At 39.3% G+C, this 24360-nt stretch overlaps 1 protein-coding gene across 1 annotated transcript in view; it reads right to left on the minus strand.

Moving 5' to 3' along the window:
• The window catches only part of CCT3 (chaperonin containing TCP1 subunit 3), a 172592-nt gene that overhangs the window by 57740 nt on the left and 90492 nt on the right, over positions 1-24360 (minus strand). Inside the window, exon 6 of the mRNA XM_067149609.2 lies at positions 11629-11778. Coding sequence (XP_067005710.2) covers positions 11629-11778 — 150 coding nt within the window. The remainder of the gene's footprint in view (positions 1-11628; positions 11779-24360) is intronic.

Raw genomic sequence — 24360 nt, forward strand, 5'->3', positions numbered from 1 at the left:
AACTTCAGGTTCCATCACCGGGTGCCTAGATAAACTGTCAGCTCCTATGTTCATAGATCCTGGGATGATACACACATCAAAACCAAATTCTGCGATTAACAGAGCCCATTGCATCAGTTTATATTTTGAGGCAGAGACAGGGTTCAACCATTTGAGAGCTGAGTTATCAGTGTGCAGCTGGAACTTCCTTCCCTCCAAGTAGCCTCTGAATTCGCCCATGGCCCACACCAGGGCTAAGGCTTCCTTCTCGGCAGTGTAATAGCGTTGTTCGGTGGGAGACAGCTTTCGGCTGGCATACTTTATGTCCCAATATAAATGGTCCGTTATTGGACATTATAAATTTTCCAGCTAGCTCATTCTTGGTTGCCAGCGTTTTGCCCTCGTGTGCTAGGGTGGGCTCGTCAGTTGGTACCTAGCACACCTACCAATACGCTGGCTAGTGCATACCGTGGAGGCCACTGCGTAGGCTAACTGGAGCCACCGGCAGTGCCAATGCACTAAGAGACTTTGTCTCATCACTAAAAATTGATGCCTGCTTGGCCATCAGATGATATAGATGTTGATTCCCATAGGGAATCTGAAATATTTGTCCTGAATGAGCAAATTTATAATACCAATATAAATGGTCCGTTATTGGACATTATAAATTTTCCAGCTAGCTCATTCTTGGTTGCCAGCGTTTCGCCCTCGTCATACCGTGGAGGCCACGGTATTATTATATATTGGTATTATAAATTTGCTCATTCAGGACAAATATTTCAGATTCCCTATGGGAATCAACATCTATATCATCTGATGGCCAAGCAGGCATCAATTTTTAGTGATAAGACAAAGTCTCTTAGTGCATTGGCACTGCCGGTGGCTCCAGTTAGCCTACGCAGTGGCCTCCACGGTATGCACTAGCCAGCGTATTGGTAGGTGTGCTAGGTACCAACTGACGAGCCCACCCTAGCACACGAGGGCGAAACGCTGGCAACCAAGAATGAGCTAGCTGGAAAATTTATAATGTCCAATAACGGACCATTTATATTGGTATTATAAATTTGCTCATTCAGGACAAATATTTCAGATTCCCTATGGGAATCAACATCTATATCATCTGATGGCCAAGCAGGCATCAATTTTTAGTGATGAGACAAAGTCTCTTAGTGCATTGGCACTGCCGGTGGCTCCAGTTAGCCTACGCAGTGGCCTCCACGGTATGCACTAGCCAGCGTATTGGTAGGTGTGCTAGGTACCAACTGACGAGCCCACCCTAGCACACGAGGGCGAAACGCTGGCAACCAAGAATGAGCTAGCTGGAAAATTTATAATGTCCAATAACGGACCATTTATATTGGTATTATAAATTTGCTCATTCAGGACAAATATTTCAGATTCCCTATGGGAATCAACATCTATATCATCTGATGGCCAAGCAGGCATCAATTTTTAGTGATGAGACAAAGTCTCTTAGTGCATTGGCACTGCCGGTGGCTCCAGTTAGCCTACGCAGTGGCCTCCACGGTATGCACGAGCCAGCGTATTGGTAGGTGTGCTAGGTACCAACTGACGAGCCCACCCTAGCACACGAGGGCGAAACGCTGGCAACCAAGAATGAGCTAGCTGGAAAATTTATAATGTCCAATAACGGACCATTTATATTGGTATTATAAATTTGCTCATTCAGGACAAATATTTCAGATTCCCTATGGGAATCAACATCTATATCTACTTTATGTCCCTTCCGCCATAACTTCTCTGCTGAAATAACACTGCTCTTAAGCAGGAGTCGCTGGCATCTGTCTGCAGGCACATCTTCCGTTGAGGGTCGGGATGAGCTAGACCGGGAGCGATGCATATCGCAGCCTTAATGCCTTGGAATGCTGCCTTTTCCTTGCTGGTCCGTCGGAATGGGCGGTTATGGTGTAGATCGGCGAGTGGTATTGCCTTCTCTTCAAAGTGTGGCACGAAGCTATATACCACCCACACAACATAAATGAATTCAGTACTAGGAAAACCATTCTCCTTCATGATACTCAGGGCAAAGCTGGCACTGACATCCCAATTCACAGGCTGTCAAAAACTGCTCACTCACACAAAATCAGTTATTTAAGATTATTTAATAAATTACCACGTTCTGCACGGTCCACTCTTTCAAGTAATTTTGAAAGGAAAATGTTGATTGGTTAATAGAAAATCAAATTTGTAATATCTCTGAATTCTTAGAAATGCATTATTTTTTTTTTTGGACAAATGCTATTTGTTCAGGGCGTCGACCTACAAAGATCTTTTCCCCTACTTGCATCATATGTTATGAACTTGGGTTTATTTGGATCTTGCAGAAGTGTAAAGTGTTGAATGTGAGGAAAGGAACATTAAGGACGACACAAACACCCAGCCCCCAGGCCAGGGATATTAAATTCTAGACCCACTTAATTGTTTCAGTGAGTCTTTCAGGTCAGGCATGGGGTAGGTGTCACTAATGGTCTCGTTCAACACGAAGCCCACACACAATCGATACTCCACTACTACTACTTTTTCAGTAGGACGATAGGTGAAGCCCAAAAGGATGAAGAGGGTTTGATGAGACCTTTCCTTCCATTTCTCGAATTTTCTGAATGACGAAGTTGTGCTTATCCGGGTTGATTGGATATGGGTGTTGCTTGGAGGGTAAAGAAGTGCTGCATTCAGTGGTGTGCGCTACAGTGGTAGTCCGGCCTATTTTATTGATGATGACATCTGGAAAGTCCTTTAAGCCGTATCTCAGCTTTTCTTCACTTGGTTGAAAATGCAGTAACTGGATATCTCCCAGGTCTACGTCGACTTCCGCATCCTTGCGAGTCTGGAAATTTCCATCATGCCAGGCGACCCTCGGATGTCTGTCTTTTCCCAAAAAGACTTCATGACTGCGTAGTCTAGGATCACCTTGTATTCTACCAGAAAATCATGACCTAATATGATACCAGGTATTAGGTTCTGAATCACTGCAATGTTAAAAACAATAGGCAGGTCCATACATTTAACGGTTAGGTTAGCCTGTCCTTGGATGGAATAGGTTACCCCGTCCGCTGCTCCCTCTACCATTCCGAGATGGTGAGACTTCATGGGCGGTAGTAATCTGGCAAATGGTCCCATTTACAAATGAATGGCTTTCTTGGCTGTCGAGTATAGCTGAAAAACTCCTGTTGGCTATCCTCAAGATGATAGCTGGGCGAGGTTGGTTGACCAATTCCTCTCCTACTTAACCACGGTTGCTTGTCTGTCAGGTCTTGAGGTGCATTCCTGTTCCTATCCCCCCCCGCAACCCAGAATGGACCGGAACTAGATTTTGGACGCCAAGCTTGGGCACTTAAGTGTCCTGTTCTTCCACACTGGTAGAATTTCCTAACCGAGCTGGTCTCTTCCGTGGCTTTGCTTCTTTTCTTCTTCCAACTGGGCGATGATTCTATGCAGATCATCAAAGGATCTCGGTCGTGATACCTTCACTAGGGGTCTAATGTTATCGTGGAGTAGCTCTACGATGTCTGCTAAGATCTCGTTCTCGCTCCGGGTGCAGCCACTTGAAGAGCTGGTACTTCTGGAGGACGAACGCGCTAGCTCACATGCCAGTGGGTTGTGCATCAGTCAGTAGTTTCCTTTTCACTGAGCTCTTCAACCCTTTAGAATTAAACCTAGCAAGGAATTCCCCCTTGAAATCAGTCCAGTTTAAATTTAAGCCCTTCAAATTATTCCACCTAAGTAGCAACTCGCCCCTTTAACCGCGATGTGATAAGTTGAACAAAGATGTCCTCCGGTGGATTAGTCCTTCCTAATAGACTGACCGATCCCTCGATGAAGCCAGTCTGGTTCTCTTCCGGTCGCCCGTGGAAATCCGGAAGGCTCTTTAATCACCTTTGGGTCTAGGTGTCCTGTGTTGCAGATTAGGTTTGAGGGATCTAAGGTGTGGTGATAGGTCCTGTTCGAGTTAATCTATCTTGTACTGCGTGAAGGATGCTCTCTCTCATATTCTGCACATCTCCCTTGATGGTCGAAATCCGGTTTTCTAACCTTCATTCAATAGCAGAAATACGGCTCCCAAAATTTCCCTCGACTGTAGAAATTCACCCCTCAACCTGTTGTTTTATGCCGGAAACCTGGATTTCCACCTCCTCCTTGAGGTTGGATATGTCCCCTTCCAGCTGGCATATCCTACTATCAATCTGCTCAACCTGTCCCAGTTTTGACCTGATGTCAGGTAACTGCTGTGTTAATTGATTGGTGACGTCGCTAATTTGGGATGAAATTTTATCATTTACGGTTGAAATTTTCCATTCAAGGCCGTATTCTACTTTGTAAACCGGCGTGTACACATGTGACATTTGTCCGGTTAAAACTGAATTAACTTGAGAATTTTCGTCTGAAATTTTGTCTGAAAGTTTGTCATTTACTTTCAAAATTTGGTCAGAAAGTTTGTCATTCTGTTCCATTAAGGTGGAATTAACTCGTGAATCAATGTCTGACATTTTATCATTGAGTGCCTGGAACACATTTTAGTAATATTCACCTCCTCTTCCGATGATGAGTCCGGTGTTTCGTCCACCACGATAAAAAAACTTTTCGGGATCTTCACCATTTTCGATGAGATTTTTCTAGTAGTCGTGTCTTCAGCGATTTCTTCTTGCCGTTCGTCAGAAGATCTCTCTGAGTTCGTCTTTAACTTGCTGTACAGACATATCTTCCAATATCACTTACATTTTGTTCTGATACACTTATTCCAAAATTGATTCTTCAGTCCTTTGTCACGGTCGCGAATGATGTTACAACAAAGACACGCACACAAAATGCTGTCAATTGTGTACACTATTATTTACAAATTATATATATATTAAACAAACACACACTAATATACTGCCATCTTGAACACTTGACTACTATGCTCTTGAACAAAACAGTCAAGAAGAAGAAGAAGAAGAAGAAGAAGAAGAAGAAGAAGAAGAAGAAGAAGAAGAAGAAGAAGAAGAAGAAGAAGAAGAAGAAGGCCACAATAGCATGTCACATACTACCAATCACAACATGAATTCACATACTTTATTTACGACGTGCACTCACACCTCTTACTAAACAACTCCACTTAACCCTCAAGACTGCCTCTTTATATACATTGCCTGGCCAGGCTTCTAAAATAATATAACAACATGTTTTCTCATAATTTCTAGAGTCTCCAATAGCCTATTTACAATGAATGGATTTTTCTGTAACTCTCTAGAGCCAAGGATACGTTGTTCTGGACTATTACCATATGTTGCACAATATTGCATTGGATTTATACATCTTATATACTATTAATTACGTGTTCTTACCTTAAACTCATATTAATATACATACAGCAGATGTCTTATGGGTGTTGACGTTCAACGAAATCGTTCATAAGCAATCTTAAAACAGTTGACGGATCTTTGAAGCTCCTCAGGTATTTTGGTGTATTTCATTGACCTTCTTCACTACAGAGAAAGGGTCTTGTGTAAGGGATAGGTAGGCTTCCCTTTTTTTAGTAATTAGTTTCAAATTGTTTTCATTATTATCATCAAACGTGTCATTTCTCTTCCTTTTCTTGTAGCCAATTGCTTTTTCTGCCAAATCTTTTTTTTTTTTTTTGCTAGTTGCTTTACGTCGCACCAACACAGATAAGTCTTATGGTGATGATGGGACAAGGAAGGGCTAGGAGTGGGAAGGAAGCGGCCGTGGCCTTAATTAAGGTACAGCCCCAGCATTTGCCTGGTGTGAAAATGGGAAACCACGGAAAACCATTTTCAGGGCTGCCGACAGTGGGGTTCAAAAACCTACTATCTCCCGAATACTGGATACTGGCCGCACTTAAGCAACTGCAGCTATCGAGCTCGGTGCCCAATCTTTAACGACAGTTGGAAGTGTGGCTCATTCCAGCTCTACATACATGGTATTAATTGGATTGGAAGTCAGTTGCTCTGTTAAGGCATTTTGGAATTCTTTAGCAATAGTTTCATTTTAAAGTTTGGAGGTATTAAAATTTCTTCTTTGAAGGGTTTGTGAAACAAGTATGTGGTTTCTGGTGCACCAAAATTCTGAGTCAGCTGATAAGAAGTCTATGATCCGTCCAACAGTAATCAAAGTTTCTAGCTGTCTTTGTGAAGAGGACGTCTTTCTTGTTGCGTTGTCGAGTTATAACATTGGTAAACGGAATCGTGTGTTTGTGAATAAGAGTTCATGCTCAGCACAGAGGCGAAGAAGAAGAAATCCATTTGCATTACAGTTTCCTATGCCTTAATTGCCCATGACATTACCCCATAACCGTTTATCTCTAAACACTCTAGACTGAAGTCACCAAGAAATAATTATAATTTATCCATAGTGGGCACATTGGAATGTACTGTATTTAGTTGAAGGAAGAATTGATTCTTAGAATTTTCAGAGCTGTCTAAAGTAAGCAGAGATGAGTGATGTATCTCAGGAAAGTGATATGTGGAGGGTCACAAATCTTTAACTGCAGTAGGACTTAACCTAAGCATGTTTACCAGTTCAGTTTTCACTGCAAACCCAACACCATGAATTTGATGTTCACCTTCATTTTTCCCTTTCTAGAAGATGGTAGAGCCTGAACTAGATTCAGGAAGTTTTCCCTCATTCAGCAATCTAGTTTCACTTAATGCAGCAATGTCGATGGTTCTTTTTTTTTTTTTTTCTATTCTGCTTTACGTCACACCGACGCAGATAGGTTTTATGGTGCCAATGGGATAGGCCTAGGAATGGGAAGGAAGCGGCCGTGGCCTTAATTAAGGTACAGCCCCAGGATTTGCCTGGTGTGAAAGTGGGAAACCATGGAAAACCATCTTCAGGATTGCCGACAGTGGGATTCAAACCCACTAACTCCTGGAAGCAAGCTCACAACTGCGCGCTCCTAACCGCACGGCCAACTCGCCTGGTATGTCGATGTTTAGCCTTGCTAGCTCATGTGTCACGAGCCGTTCATCTTTCAGGTCTGGTATTTACTGTCTAGTAAAGTTCTGATATTCCACAATCCTAGAAGCAAAGTTCTCTCATGTTTACGACCACAAAATTGGGGTGTCCCTCTGGGTGCGGTTTCCCAGCCGAGATCTGAGTGTGTCTACTGATGTTTAGCCCACATTTTCTAGGGCCTTCCCCATTCGGGGTAGGCAACAGTCATCCCAAATAGGCCTACCCAGATACAGGATTGGATCCCTGAGTAGCCACAAAGTCTCAGGTAGGCGACCATCACACATCTGCTGCCAACGTGCAGGTCCAGACTAGAAGCTCCCGATTTCACCCTAAATCTGCTTCCACCATCCTTATTCCATTGTCATTGGACTTTGTAGAAGTAGCAGGAGAAAATGCCAAAAGCATGACTTTATTTAAGATGGAGCACAATATCCAGGGAGGATGCCCACGCACTATGATTTTAGAGCCTTTCACCGTGACACATGTAGCATGAGACAGGCAGTAGCAAGCTCCAAAACTGCAAAGGACTGCCACAGACTCCAAATTAGTTGAGTAGCGCCTTTATAGACAGTCTGCCTGACTTTATCCTCTTCCGCCTCCTCATCCATTGGAAGAGATTCTCCAAACATACCTGCCTAGCGAACCTAAATACATTGGAACCTCGATTATCTGTTCCCGGAAGATACGTTTTCCCGGATCATGCGTTCAAATTACGTGGTCCTGTGATCATTGTAATTAAATCACACTGTAAAAAATCCTGCATTATCCCTTCCTCGAAGAAATGATTTCCCACATCAACCGTCCAGAAATTACAGTGCCATAAACATCAAATCCTCGATCACGCGTTTTTCAATAAACTGTAGCTCACGAAAGGACGACTACGGCATATTTATGGATCTTAGCGTAAACGCTGCGACATTGCGATAATTAGAGCAAGTATTGTACTGGAAAAGCGATCGGCAGTGAACTAGCATAAGGGTACATCTTAGCATCGAATTCGGGTGGTATTATTTAGAGAATCTCGGAAATTATAAAGAGTGGCCACAATAACTGTAAGGATATACAGAGCATTTAGACAGCTCTGCCTGAAGAAGGAAAGAGTATCGTCAAATTTTCGCACATGTAAAACGTCCACATTATGTCCAGGGTTAGATTTTTATATTTTTTACTTTTTCCGATTGTATTGCAGAACAGGTTTTCGGCACTTTCCTCAGGCCGCTGTATAGTAACTGAGCTTTCAGACAGGAATCGAAACTACTCCTTAACACAAATCTTGCACAAATTTATTATTTTAATATTACAATGTTGAATAAGGATAACGGTTTATCCTTAATCAACATTGTAAATTTCGATTCAATACGGACCATAATGAAATTTTTAACATTAAATATTTTAATATTATCTTATACAATTATGTTAACGAGAACAGATGTTGCACCTTACATACAAAAGGCCATGGGAGGTCTTGGGATTGCCTGTTACTGTTTTGGTCCTAGTATCAGACTGGGAATTCTACGTTTTCGTGTTAAAAATTAAAAAAAAACGCTGTCATTTTATTTGCGCACGTTTCATGTAAATGGTTTGTATCATTTCCAACTCATACTGACATGTGCAGCAAGCGCGCTTTCCAGCTGAGCCACTGATCTCTATACATAGATCGCTGATGGCAGCTCTCCCCTGCAGGAGAAAGTACGCCAAGTTGAGCACGTAGTTCACCATGTTGGTGTACCCATCCTAGAGCTCTCCTTATGGGGAAGCAATGATAATATAACCAATTTTAAATCGCAATTAATGGCGCATTGGCATAATTAAACTCATAGGGACATGTTCACTCAAAGCATAAGGACATTGGGAACACTGACACGTCATTCCGATGTCAGTAAATCTCCGGGATAGCAATAAAATTGAGTATAAAATAACTACCGACAAATATTAACTTAGGTGCTTAATACATGCAATTAGCGATCGGTAACACAATACGAGTGAAAAACAGTTTCTGGAAACATTGCTGTAAATTGTATACATGTATGCCATGAAATTATGCATTCTGAAGAGGAGGTAAGACAATTTTTCGTATGTTGAGCCAAAAACTCTGTTTTTCTTTTTATTCACACAAAAATAGCCCAATTCTTCCTCTTTCAGAAAATATTTTTATTTTAGTCATCCCGGCTTGTTTAAAGCTTGCAGAAGCCATTTAATATGAGCCCGCGGGACATTTAAAAGACCAGAACCACACCCACTTCACCTGTAATGGCATAATGATAGTTTACTGTGTGTTTTTTGTTGGATATTCAAGTATTTCGCAGCGTATTTGCCGTAGAAGTACACCTGGGCATGATGACAGTCACTTGTTTACTACATAATCAATACAATGACGTTATGTTAGGAAATATTTTAATTTGAACTGATGGAGAGAACGTTGTACCTCTTCCAAATAGTACTCAATTTATATCAGCCACACATGTATACTTTGATAGTTCAAATATATTATGTACCGTATTTGCATTATTTACTACATTTAGAAATTTGTATTTGTGTTAATCGTTGTATTACAAACGCGGCTCCCTTGTTTGTTTATATTTTACTAACATGCAGAAGTAACATGTGGTTTCAATTAAGCGAGTGAAATATCTAAACTAGTGATTTTTCATTGATGTGTTTCATCTTAATTCCTTTGTAAATGTGTGATTTATAGCGTAGAGTTCATAGTGCGTCGTTTTAGTGTATAGAAAAGTGGTAATTAAGAGTTAACCACGCAAGGCCTAATCGCGCCACCGTAACGCTTAACTTATATGTAAACACATCGAAATATTACACATATATGGTGATACTTAACAATTTTCATACAAAAAGGAAAGGTAATATTCCAAGGGAATAGCATTTGTCACCATCTTGAGTAGTTTAAATCAATCATAAGGAGCACGCTTAAAATGGTTTTTAAAAACACTCCGTAATGCTCTTCTTATGGAGGACCGCCTTGTTTAGCCCTACATCAGCTGATCGCTCAGAGCTTGATGTGTTGGTGCCACGCTTGGCCGGTAGAAACATAGGGAGCGGCCTCTCTATCTGTTTGTACACTCGAAGGAACTAAGCATAAAGAAAGCAAGCGCGCTCCTCGTGGTCTACTGCACCGTGCGCTCGCTGCCATCTTACTACTCCAGCATCTTCTATTCGGCTTACTGCTACCCAAGCTACCAGCCATCCATGTATAGAGATCAGTGAGCTGAGCCCAAGGTCACAAATAACCGTAATTTCTGAAGTTCTGATGATGTTTTTTTCTTTCTTCTCTTTCCAATCTGATTGGATTGGTGATGGAGAGAAATGAATATAATGCATTCGAGAACTTCTGAGAATCGATACTTACCTTCGAAACTATGTTCTCGAGTTCAACATAACCTTTTTAAAGTCGATGTAGGCCTAATTTACGCGGTTCAAGAATTCCAGAAGCTGACTACAAACCAGAATCCAAATTATAACACAATGGAATATTAAGAAAAGAAGGGATTTTGCCATCATGCCGGGCGCTTTTGTATCTAATGTGCTTTATTTCATTAGATGAGTGAATTAAAAACTACTTGTGGTCGATTGTCGTTTGGCTTGGCGTTAATAGATTTACTATTATTTATAAGCTTCATTTCCGTATTGATTGGTATCACGTTAATAGATTTTTTGAAGAGTTTGGCTTATCAAAGTTGCTGAACTGAAAGAAGTTTTCATGGGAAACTGACGAAGTTTCACCTGTAAAACTGAATATAAAGTATCGAGATTTTGAACTCGCATACCGGTAATTAATGTTTGATGCCAGTTTGGCGGTCTAACTTGCCTCCCTCTCATCTGGAGGACCGGGTTCGATTCCTGGCCAGGCCAGACATTTTTACCTGGATATAAAGGCTAGTTCCATGTCCACTGAGCCTGCGTGATTACCTTTAATTGAGGAGCTATCTAATGGTGAGATAGCGAACCCGGTCTAAAGCGCCAGGAATAATGGCCGAGAGGATTTGTCACACTGACCATGCGTCACCTCTTAATCTGCAGGCCTTCGAGATGAGCAGCGGTCTCTTGGCAGGCAAAGGCCCATTGGGACTGTAGTTTGGTTTGGTTTAGGAGTGTTGTAAGATTATAATTAGACATATTTCATTTTTGTGATGTTTAACCAATGGCTTTCATTCATTCCCGGATTTTCCGTTTTCCCGTGTTGTACGTTTTATTTTAATGGTCCCTCCAAAAACGGAGAATCAAGGTTCCACTGTATTTCAGCACAATTTCAGAGAATGTTAGAAAGGGGTCATTCCATATCAAATCACACAAATGTAGAAGACACCTTCCAACACACTGTTTATAATTTGGATAATATTCTTCATGGATGTAAATATCAGTAAAATAAGAACTACAAAATATTAGTTCAGTAACATCAATAGAGCCTCACATAAAATGGTAAACTAAACACAGAACTATGAACATGAGGGAGGAGCCGGAATTGCTCACCCACAGTACATTTCCAGTATTCAAAAACATCCAAAACCAGAAAATAATTCCCGAAGATTGGCTGAAATTTCTACTTTGGGTATATGGCCAAGATGTAATGGTGATAAACTTAATTTTAACTTCTCTTAAAATTGAGATTTCCTATAGAACTTGTGTTCTGTTTATTATTTCTAAGACAATAGTCCTTACCTGACTTTCACCTTTCTTATATTCTAAAGCACAATCCAGGAGTACAATTCTGGGATTTTTTATGTAGCGACGCATTTTAGGATGTGTCACATCTTTGTTGATCATTACTCCTCTCAATACAGTGGATTCCTCCATGGTTCCGCCAGGTATCTAAAATACAATGCAGACAAATTTTTAACTACTCTTCACTGAACTTAGGATAGTGACAGTAACAGTACATACAATATTCTTTTATATGGTTGTCAGAATCAATCTGAACATAAATAAAAGACTGGGGGAAAAGATGATAAAAGGTTCCTCCAAACAACTTAAGACGATGTTAGAAAGGGGTCATTCCATATCAAATCACACAAATGCAGAAGACACCTTCAACCACACTGCTTATGATTTGGACATAAATATCAGTAAAGTAAGAGCAATTACAAAATATTAGTTCAATAACATCAATAGATTCTTAGATAATATGACATACTAAACACAGAACCATGAACGAGGGAGGAACCGGAATTGCTGTCTGCGCCAGCCAATGGAATAGTGCGGTGTTGCCTAGATAAATAAAAAATAAGTTTATGCGCTAGCAAGCTGTGTTCGGTATCTATATTTTATCGGCACGTTTTGGTGGTTCTATATTACAGCGCTAAAAATTCTGATGCTGTCCACCCAAACCAAGTTTTTCTATATGAACACAGCATGAGATAGTTATTTGATAGAACTACATGGCACAACATTATTAGCAGGATTAAAACGTAGTCCAAATTTCACAATACCTGAAGTGGATGATAGACAAAGAGTTATTTGAGGTGAACACCTCAGCTGTCTCACCTGTATACAATTCATACTATTTTCCATAAAGAGCAATAAAGTGTAAAACAAAAGCTAACGGTTTCCACCTATTTAATACTATTTGTTGTATCCTTTTTAAAAAAAATACCATCATCAGTCAAAATCAAAGTTAAAGCAACACATGAATATAGATATAATTTATGAAGCAAGCATGAAATTCAGTGCAAGACAAGTAAAGATTTTAAAAACACTCATCACAATCACATGTCCTGTGCAAGCTTTCAGCCTTCCTCCAATACGAAGAATGTACCTCACAGAAGACCCGGTGAAATGCTTAAAATACCAGCACTTGAGGAATCTTCTAGAAATCAGCTCAGATGAAATAAGTGTGAAGTGTGAACAGAAGATATTAGACTGCAGGCTTTCAGCACAATCTGCCATTAAGACCAAGTCGTCAACATAGGCCAGAATGCTCATTACTAGGGCTTGGATGTTTAAGACCTAAAAATAGCCCAAATAAGCAAGCAAATATGACCTTAAAAGTGACGAAATATGACCTAAATATTGACGAAATATGACGTACAAATGACAAAATATGACCCAAAAATGATTCGTCTAAATACGGTCCTTTTAAAATAAGTTACAAATCGAAACGGCAAATCCTTTGATACGTATTTGTTAACTAAATTTTTTATTCTTACTTTCATATTAATTTTCTGAATATAAATGTTTAGCAGTTATTTACAGTCTATTGTCCTGGATTCACTTATCAAACATTTGTGAATACATACCTATAAAGTAGGCCCTACAAATTTCGCTAAGATTATCAGGTCACACAACATTTTAAATGTCAAAATATGTTTACACCTTTCATTGGTGGTTTGAAATACGAGAAAATTAGAAATCAATCTATTTTTTAAAAATATTTTGGAACGTTTAAGCTCAGATTACATTAATATTATTCAAATGCCTTAAAGTTTAACTGAGCACCACGGAACTAATTAAGTAGATGTCTTTCGATACATTATGATAGGGCGGCAGGGCAAATAGTGCATAACTTTTTCATTCTTCTCCATGGGTGGTATTGAAGTATACAACAAGATTCATCTTCAAAGCATCAGGCGCAAAAGACCTCCTATTAACACTTAACGCATTCTTGTGAGAAAAGAAGCTCCTTTCTACGTCACAAGACGTTATTGGTGGATATTTAAATAATATTAAATCACTACTATTGAGTATGCACTCATCTTGAAATGCACTGGTACCTTCTCCTCTAAGAACATAATTTCTCTTGCACACACAGCGAAAACAGTCACTTCGATTAAGCACGTTTTGAAGTCTCCTTTTTTACACTGACCCCAACTATCCCATGTGATTGTTGTGCTGAAAGTTCAGCACTTCTCATAATTTCAACACTTGCATGAATTTCTAAGCTAGCAGCTTCTAAACGAGTAATTGCACTCGATAAAATTCCAAAGTTCAACTTAGTATATGCCAGACTTTCCGATAAACTGCTGGAAAACAATTCCTGCGCAATCTTGATAGAAGAGGCAGAGTATTCCACCTGTATTAACTACAGATGTGATATGGAAAAGCAGTTTTGTGAATACTATTTCTCATTCGGAAAGTTGATGATTTTGCACAGCTACAACGGTCGACAAACCGGCGAAATATGACGTTTCTACGAAAATAGCTCAAAATAAGACCTTATGACAAAATTAGCCAAAATATGCATTTATATGACAAATAAAAATAACTTAATTGTGACGATAACCCGATTTGCACCAATCAGGCAAGAAAATAGAGACAAAGAAAAAATACGACTTTTCCTAAACATCCGAGCCCTACTCATCACATTTCCACCTAACTGAATCCCTCCCTGCCAATTTATAGCTTTCAGCAGATGATCCACGTAAACTATAAATAACAAAGGTGAAAGATTACATCCTAGTTTATCCCCTGTGCATACCTTGAACGAAGAACTCATTCTATCATCAGTTCTCACAGCAGCCCAATTGTCCACAAAATGTCTGTGAATGATTTCAATAATCTACCAGTAAAACCACAGTCCTCCATTATTATTGTACCGGGCGGTACACCCCTATGCTGCACTTTTAAATCTTGCGCCAATAAAACCTCCTCTACAGGAGAAGCACCAAACTTGGAACTTGACTGACAAACTTTTCCTCAGAAGATGTCACTACCGTAAGTTTTTTCTTTTATGGTGAAGTTTCCTGAACTGTGTGCATTTCAACTTTTTTTGTTTTCCATTCTTCAAGAAGTGTAGACATTCTCTCATAGATGTCTCTGCTAAAAACCTATGATCATGCACCCTGGTGCGAAGTTAAGGAACTTTTTTGTAGGCTTAAGTTTGTTCTTTACTAAATTTTGTTCATTCATTGGTGGGTTGGCAATATTTAACTTTTCCTTCCACCAGTTTTGAATTTAGCCAATCCAGAATTTCTGTAATTAATTTCCTACCAATTACAGGTTTCTTCTTCGATTTGGTGTGTAACTGTAAGCTATCCAATAAAATTGAGAGGGTGTGGCTAAGTTATTCATGAAAGGTCTTGAACCTCCCCCAATAAACTGCGTCTCTTGGTCATTTGATCAACATCTAAGTGTGTGGATGTGAAGCAGGAGGCGGGTGGTGTATCTTTCATCAGGCAGCAGGTCTTCAGCAAAGTAATGGCCATTTAAATATATTTCTTGCTAGCTCTGCAGTTTAACCCACAGGAAAGTTCAGAAACCTGTACCATGTAACCTATCTTTCTAAACATATAATTTTCTGCCAGCTTACGTAAAAACTTAATTAAATCTGTAACTGTAATTCGGGGATAGAGAGTGATTTACCCTCTCGAGTTCCCCTTCATTTTGGTTTGAGGTGACTACGTTTTGGTAACTGATTTTTTCTCTTCCTTAATATCTTAAATAATTCTTATACGAGTCACCTCCATAGTTTGGGAATAGCTCCTGTTTCATCGGCCTAGTGCCTTTTAGGTTTTAAGAAGCTACATAGAGGAGTGCAAGTGTTCGCCTCCTTTCATTTTGTTTTCTACACATTTCTTCTACACAAAGGCCCTGTAGGCTGGGTCCGAAATACCCTTGTTTCATTTTTGTAAGTTGTGCCTTGATGGCCAGTAATTGTAAGTTTCTGATCTTGCTTTGAACAGGCTTGAAAACTAAGAGCAGCTCAGCTCTTTTCTAGTGTGGTAACTGTGCCCCTGGGAGGCTTGATATTTGCAGTCAAGAGCAAGTGCTCCAGGTATTAGGGGATTTCTGCCCTTAAGTAAGGTTATATGGTTGAGCGTGTAGCTCAGGAAGTGTAAAGTGAGGGCTTAAAGTCCAAGTTCTGTTTATACCTCCAATCTTATCTTTACTAGACCTGTTGATTGCTACTGGTACCTGTTATATTGGTTGATTGTCAAATTTCTTAAAGAGAAAGAAAAAATATAATCTTTGTTACAGTTTTAAATTAACTTTGATTTGGTAGTTAGACCCATTCACCCCGGCACCTCCTTTCACTTCTGCTGATCCACCAATCGCGGTAACAATTATTATTATTATTATTATTATTATTATTATTATTATTACAAACATTTTTCCCTCGATACTCTGTCATATGCCTTCTCTCGGTCTACGAAACATAACTGTCTATTCCTATCGTAGCATTTTTCAATTAACTGATGCGTACTGAAAATCTGATAATGACAGCGCCCGCCCTCCCCCCCCCCCCCCCCCCCCTGTGGTCTGAAACCACACTGGTTCTTGTCAAATTTCTTCTCAAACACTGATTGCACCCTCTCTTCCAAAATCCCAGTGAACACCTTGCCTGGCATACTGATCAAGATACATCGATAGTTGTGGCAATCCTTCCTAGTCCCTTACCTATAGATAGGTGCAATTTCTGCTGTTGTCCAATCAGAAGGTACCTTACTAATTGTCCATGTTAATCTTATTACTCTATGAAGCCATTTCATCCCTGCCTTCCCACTATGTTTCACCGTTTCAGGTCTATTTTCATTTATTCCTGCTGCTGTATGAAAACAGAGTTTATTTACCATCCTTTCCAATTCCTCAAGCGTAATTTCACAATCCTCATTCTCTTCCTCCCCATGAGCTTGGTTGTTCGCAACGTCACCAGCAAGATTTCCTTTTACACTGACAACATTTTTGAAATAACCTTTCCACCTCAACAGTGATACCTTAGGATTTATTATGAGTTCACCTGATTCACCCACAACACTATTCATTTCCTTTTCCCACTCCGTTCTAATATTCATTATTACTGCTTGAACTAGCCTTTCCAGGTTATTACTAACAACTTCCCACGATGACTTCTTGGATTCAATAACTATTTGTTTCACTCTGCTTTCATCTACATACAATTCCCTGTCTGCGTCAGTCCTTGTTTTGAGCCATTTCTGATATACCTTCCTTTTATGTTTACAAGCTGCCCTCACTTTCTCACTCCACCAAGAAGTTCGCATTTTGCAATCTTTACACACAGTTTTTCCCTTGATGTTTCTATTACAGCATCCCTGTATGCCACCCATTCTCTTTCAATGTCATGAAACTATTTACAGTCTAACTTTTGGAATTTTTCACTAATCATATCCATGTACACTTATTCGTCTGCAGAGAGGTTTCACTTTCTCTATCCTAGGCCAGGAGATACTTAGTTCACTACAGATAAGATAGTGGTCCATATCATTCAACAATCCCTGGAAAACCTGCACATGCCTAATAGATTTCCTGAATTCACAGTCTGTTAAAGTAGAGTCTATTATGGATTTGGTGCCCCTACCCTCCCATGTGTACTGGTGAATAGCCTTATGCTTGAAGAATGTATTCTCTTTATTTACAATCTGCTTTACGTCACACCAACGCAGACAGGTCTTATGGAGACGATGGGATAGAAAAGGCCTAGGAGTGGGAAGGAAGTGGCCTTGGCCTTAAGGTACAGCCTCAACATTTGCTTGGCGTGAAAATGGGAAACCACGGGGAAAACCATTTTCAGGGCTGCTGACAGTGGAGTTCGAACCCACTATCTCCCGGAAGCAAGCGCACAGCCATCTCGCCAGGTCAATGTATTCTTTACTGCTAATCCCATTCTAGCACAAAAGTCCACCAAATGCTTCCCATTCCTAATAGCATCCATATCCTTCTCACATTTGCCAATTACCCTTCCGTTACCTTCAGTTCTATTTCCAACTCTCATATTGAAATTGCCCATTAGCACTATCCTATCCTTACTGTTGACCCCGAGGACATCACTCGGTGCTTCATAAAACTTGCCAACTTCAACCTCATCTGCACCCTCACATGGTGAATTCCCTGAGACAATTCTCATCTTAATTCCTCCAACTGCGAAATCTACCTACATCATTTGCTCATTTACGTGTGTAATGGAAACAACTATCTTGCGTGCAATAGCATTTTTGACAAACAGTCCCCTCCTACACTCTGCCCTTCCCCTTTTAACAACCTACAAGTTCACTTCATAATCTTCTATCTCTTCCTCGTTCTCTCCCCTTATCCAAATATCATTAATTCCTAATGCATCCAGATGTATCCTGGTGGAACAGAAAGACTTTTCACTTTTCAATTCTTGCAAAGTGCAAAGTTGCGAAGTTGCAAAGTTTGTTCATGGAACAGGCCCCTGGTGTGCATCATCTTCAGCCACAAAATTAAAACACATACAAAGACACTTAAAGTTACAAAAACAATGCATAAAAGTGTACATTATTCTTATAAATGATACGAGGAATGACTTGATTAAAAACATGAGCCGTGAACAAACTTGTAGCATTAATCTAAAAATCCTCTTTTCTAAAAAGATAGCACCAATTATCTTAAAAGTTTTGTGTAAACGTCCTCTTAACAATAGTTCAGCGAATCTTGAAAACTATGAATGATATGTGACTTGATTAACAATGAGCCGAGAACAATAACTTACATCACTATCTTAAAAGTCTAACACCATATTTCTTTTTCATAAAAATATTTGTATGAAAGTCTTCTTGATGAACATTCACCGAGTCTTGAAATAAATGGTGCAAGTGTTAAGAACTTCAATCAAAAATATTTTGTTTAACTATTGATTGAAAAAGATCGGTCATGAAATAACTTCACCAGTCTTAAGACATAACAAATTTTAAATCTGAAAAAACATGAAGAAACTTCAAACTCCGTTTTTATATGGAAAAAAGAATTCAAGTGAAGAAGTCAATTTAATTTGTGCGATAGCTAGAAATAATGGTTTCAAGAATGTCTTCATTGAGAGCATCATTAACAAGTTTAAGTACCGTCCTAACACCACCCTTCTGAGAAGTAAACCCAAAGCTAATACTTTTTCGGCTTTCACATTTACAAATAAAATACACAATATCACCAACGTCTTCAAAAAGCATAACACCAAGATTTCTTATAGAACTAATAACAGAAGCATTGATATCCTGCATAACTCAACTTCAATAAACAAAAACAATGTTTTTCTTAGTTCCAGAGTGTACAGATTATGCTGTCACGACTGCAGCAGTTCGTATCTGGGACAAATAGGAAGAAATTTTAGAATCAGATTCGGAGAACACGTTATTGCCGTCAGATACAATAAGTTTTTGGCAACAGGGCAGCATTTGAAAGATTTTCAGCATTATTTTACTAACATTGATCAGGATCTCACAGTTCTACATGTTCTCAATAAAAGTACTTTGCTTGATATCTCTGAGAGTTGTTTCATTCACCTGGATCAATATTTCAATTCTAGTTTAAATCTCAACGATATTTCCGAGAAACCAAAGGTATTGTTCGATTTTTGATAGCATTTTTCAGACTAAGAAAAGTTTCCAATAGCAAATCACCATAGAACAGGTGCAACTTTATCAATTTTAATCTGGTGCTAGTCCCATTGGACAATTCTTCCCTCTACGCAAAAGTGGAACTCACATCTACAACTTTCTAGAAGCATATACGTAGTTATATTTGTCAATCGTGCAACAGAGGAGCAACTGCCAACCTGACTATCTCATCAAGAGTTTTTACGTGACTTCACAAGATTTTACTTGTCATTGTGAACACTTCTGTTACTTTTATCATTATTTGCAAATACGGATTTTTCACTTTTATCTGTCATTCCACCACCATCCCATCCTTTTAGATCCTCTCATTTCTCCATACTATTTTTATCACTATGTCTTTTACTGTTGTAATTTGGCTAGGCTGATGATGGTCCACAGTGGACCGAAACTAGTACCTTTTAATGTCATTGTAATGTTTTTGTAAAAACATCACATGATTTTTTAGTATTGAGAAGGTGGAATATTAAAAATTTGTATTTACTTTAAGCATAGTCTCAACTCAATAAGGAACCTAACAATGACGTTTATTACTTTTAATGATGACGCTAACCAAGCTAAACACAAAGCCTTTCAATATCTAGGCATTAAGTTGAAAATAGCCAAATTAGGCAAAGACATAGATTTTCTCAAACAATGCATTCGGTTTGATTTAACGCCAAAGTTCTTAAGACACAACAAAAAGAAACATCGTATCACGTCACAAACTTCCAAAACTCAAACTAAGACTAATAAAATTTGGTTGAAAGATGAAATCAAGTTTCTTTACAGGAAAAAATCATTCCTTAACCTCAAACTATACGAGTCTCACCTTGCGGCAACAAAATTGTTATCTAAAGCGCATTGGACAATCTTCTTCCAATCAGTTGAAGATAAATTATTTATAGACTTAACCAAGAAACAACATATTTTGGATAATAAATTGGAGAAATTAAAGAGATCCAAATCGCAAGATTATCAAATTAGACGCAATAGTAGACCAGCAGACGATCGTAACCATTTTCATCCACCCGTAATTAACCTATCCAATACTCCCCTAAATCCAAATGAAGAAGGAATTTTAGCCAAGGGACCCAAACATAACTGGCCCGATTTGAACACAACCAATTCATTTATTACAATGATAACAGAATCGGAATTAGCTATCTCTAAAACGCCTTTAGACACACAAGATGAATTAAAATATGACATCAAAAAGAAACTTAATAACATCCTTTTTCGCAATAATTCACCTAATTTTCCCGCCAATTCTAATAACAGGAATGTACTAACCGATCTGAAGCTCCTGCACACCCTAAACAAAAAAATTAAGGACAACGACCTAATCGTGACCAAGGCCGATAAAGGCAACACGACCGTAATCATTGATAAGAACGAATATATCAGTAAAACATCAGATTTCTTTAAAGATAGTTCCTTTTCCATAATTAAAAAAGACCCCACACAAAAAGTCCAAAGACTCCTTAAACAAACCTTAAAAAACTCCTCCTTACTACTCACTGAACATGAAAAAAGCCAGCTTATAAGTATGAACCCTGGGCTTCCTACGGCTAGAGCTCTTCCAAAAATTCATAAGGCAGGTGCTCCCATTCGTCCAATCATCAATTTTAGACCGAGCCCTTTATATAAAACCGCACAATTTATTCAAAAGTTCCTAAGCAAAAATTACCGTTTTTCATTAAATAAATCGGTTAGAAATACCTTTGAATTAATAGACAAACTTAATAAATTTAACATGCAACCTCATTACTCACTTCACTCCTTTGATATCGTAAACATGTACCCAAGCATTCCAATTTCTAAATTAATTCCCATCATCAAAAGTAACTTATCCAAAAACAGTCATTTGAGTAAATTGGAAATTCAAGATTTCATCACATTGTTGAAATTAGTCGTAAATAACAACTTTTTTACGTTTAATGATACCATCTATCAACAAAACGGTCTGGCAATGGGTTCACCAGCATCAGGCATTCTCGCAGAAATCTATCTGGACTTTCTCGAGAACACTAAAATCGACAATAAATTCGACAATATTCTCCTTTGGGCTAGGTACGTTGACGATGTCCTAGTAGTTATCAACGAGAACTTGGAAGATGCTCACACCACACTCCAAACACTTAATAACATCGATCCGCATATTAAATTCACATTGGAGTCAGAAGTAGATCAAAAAATCAATTTTCTGGATATTACAATCACTAGACAACAGGAATCTTTAACCTACAAGATCTACAGAAAGCCCACCCAATCGGCCGTCACAATCCGACAAGATTCAGCTCACCCCCTCCCCCACAAAAAAGAAACATATAACAGTCTTGTACATACAGCATTCAACGTTCCTATGAATAAAAATGATCTTCATACCGAATTGAATACTATCCGCTACATCTCCAGATTCAATGGCTTCAACAGCCATTTCATAGAAAACATCATTAACAAACATAAATTTCGCCCCAAAACCACACTTAAAAAAGAACCACCTAAACATGACTCTTTTTCCATCTTCACTTACGTCAATGGAATTCACAAGATCACCAACGTTTTAAAGAAAAAAGGTATGAAAATAGCCTTTAAAACCAACAACAACAACACACAAATCTTACATAACACATCACGTGTTAATAAAATAAATAGGTACACAAAATCAGGCGTCTACAGGATTAAATGTAATACATGCTCTAATATTTCTTATGTGGGGCAAAACAGCCGGAGCTTCAACATTAGATATTTAGAACATTTCAATGCAGTCAGATACAACAAATTTTCAGCTATCGGCCAACATATGGTCGACTATAACCACATCGAAAGGGGGGTAGCAGCCTTTCGGTAGTTGCAAGGGCGGCAGTCTAAATGATTGACTGATACGGCCTTGTAATAATACTCAACATGGCTTAGCTGTGTTGATACTGCTACACGGCTGAAAGCAACGGGAAACTACAGCCGTAACCACCTCCCGAGGACATGCAGCTCTCTCTGTATGAATGATGTACTGATGATGGCTTCCTCCCAGGTAAAATATTCCGGAGGTAAACTAGTCCCCCATTCGGATCTCCGGGTGGGGACTACACGAGAGGGGGCGATCATCAGGAAGATGGATACTGACATTCTGCGAGTCGGAGCGTGGAATGTTAGAAGTTTGAATCGTTGTGGTAGGTTAGAGAATCTGAAAAGGGAGATGGATAGGCTAAAGTTAGATGTAGTTGGTATAAGTGAAGTACGTTGGCAGGAAGAACAGGATTTTTGGTCAGGCGACTACCGAATTATCAACACGAAATCAAACAGGGGTAATGCGGGAGTTGGTTTAATAATGAATAAGAAAATAGGGCAGCGGATAAGCTACTACGACCAGCATAGTGAAAGAATTATTGTCGCCAAGATAGACACCAAACCAATGCCCACCACAATAGTGCAGGTCTATATGCCTACTAGTTCAGCGGATGATGAAGAAATTGAAAACATATATGAGGAGATAGAAGATTTAATACAATATGTCAAAGGTGACGAGAATCTAATTGTGATGGGAGACTGGAACGCAGTGGTAGGCCAAGGAAGAGAAGGTAGCACACTAGGAGAATTTGGGTTGGGACAAAGGAACGAAAGAGGAAGTCGGCTGGTTGAATTCTGCACTACCATAATTTAGTCCTCGCCAATACTTGGTTCAAACACCACAAACGACGGCTGTATACGTGGACGAGACCTGGAGACACTGGAAGGTATCAAATAGACTTCATTATGATTAAGCAGAGATTCAGAAACCAGGTGTTGGATTGCAAAACTTTCCCAGGAGCAGACGTGGACTCTGACCACAACTTGTTGGTCATGAAATGCCATCTGAAGTTGAAGAAATTGAAGAAAGGAAAGAATGCAAAAAGATGGGATCTAGACAAGTTGAAAGAAAAGAGTGTGATGGATTGTTTCAAGGAACATGTTGCACAAGGACTAAATGAAAAGGCCGAAGGAAACACAGTAGAGGAAGAGTGGAGAGTCATGAAAAATGAAGTCAGTAGGGCTGCTGAAGAAATGTTAGGAAGGAAGAAAAGATCAACTAAGAATCAGTGGATAACTCAGGAGATACTAGACCTGATTGATGAACGACGAAAATACAAGAATGCTAGAAATGAAGAGGGCAGAAAAGAATACAGGCGATTAAAGAATGAAGTGGATAGAAAGTGCAAGGTAGCTAAGGAAGAATGGCTGAAGGAGAAGTGCAAGGATGTCGAAGGCTGTATGGTCCTGGGAAAGGTAGATGCTGCATACAGGAAAATCAAGGAAAACTTTGGAGAAAGGAAATCTAGGTGTATGAATATTAAGAGCTCAGATGGAAAGCCACTTCTAGGGAAAGAAGACAAAGCAGAAAGATGGCAGGAGCATATCCAACAGTTGTATCAAGGTAACGATGTAGATAATTTCGCTCTGGAACATGAAGGGGCTGTTGATGCTGATGAAATGGGAGACCCAATTTTGAGGTCAGAGTTTGACAGAGCTATGAGTGACCTAAATAGGAACAAGGCACCTGGAATTGATGATATTCCCTCTGAATTACTGACTGCCTTAGGAGAAGCCAGCATGGTAAGGTTATTTCATTTAGTGTGCAAGATGTATGAGACAGGAGAAGTCCCATCCGATATTCGGCAGAATGTTGTTATACCTATTCCCAAGAAAGCCGGTGCTGACAGGTGTGAAAACTACCGCACTATTAGTTTAGTACCTCATGCCTGCAAAATTTTAACACGTATTATTTACAGAAGAATGGAAAAACAAGTTGAAGCTGAGTTGGGGGAAGATCAATTTGGCTTCAGAAGAAATGTAGGAACACGTGAAGCAATCCTGACTTTACGTCTGATCTTAGAGGATCGAATCAAGAAGGACAAGCCCACGTACATGGCATTCGTAGATCTAGAAAAGGCATTCGATAATGTTGATTGGACCAGGCTATTTATGATTCTGAAGATGATAGGGATCAGATACCGGGAACGAAGAATTATCTACAGTCTGTATAAAAATCAGTCTGAAGTGATAAGAATCGAGGGCTTTGAAAAAGAAGCAGCAATCCAGAAAGGAGTGAGGCAAGGCTGCAGTTTGTCCCCTC

This window comes from Anabrus simplex, chromosome 1, assembly GCF_040414725.1.
Source record: "Anabrus simplex isolate iqAnaSimp1 chromosome 1, ASM4041472v1, whole genome shotgun sequence".
NCBI lineage: Eukaryota > Metazoa > Arthropoda > Insecta > Orthoptera > Tettigoniidae > Anabrus > Anabrus simplex.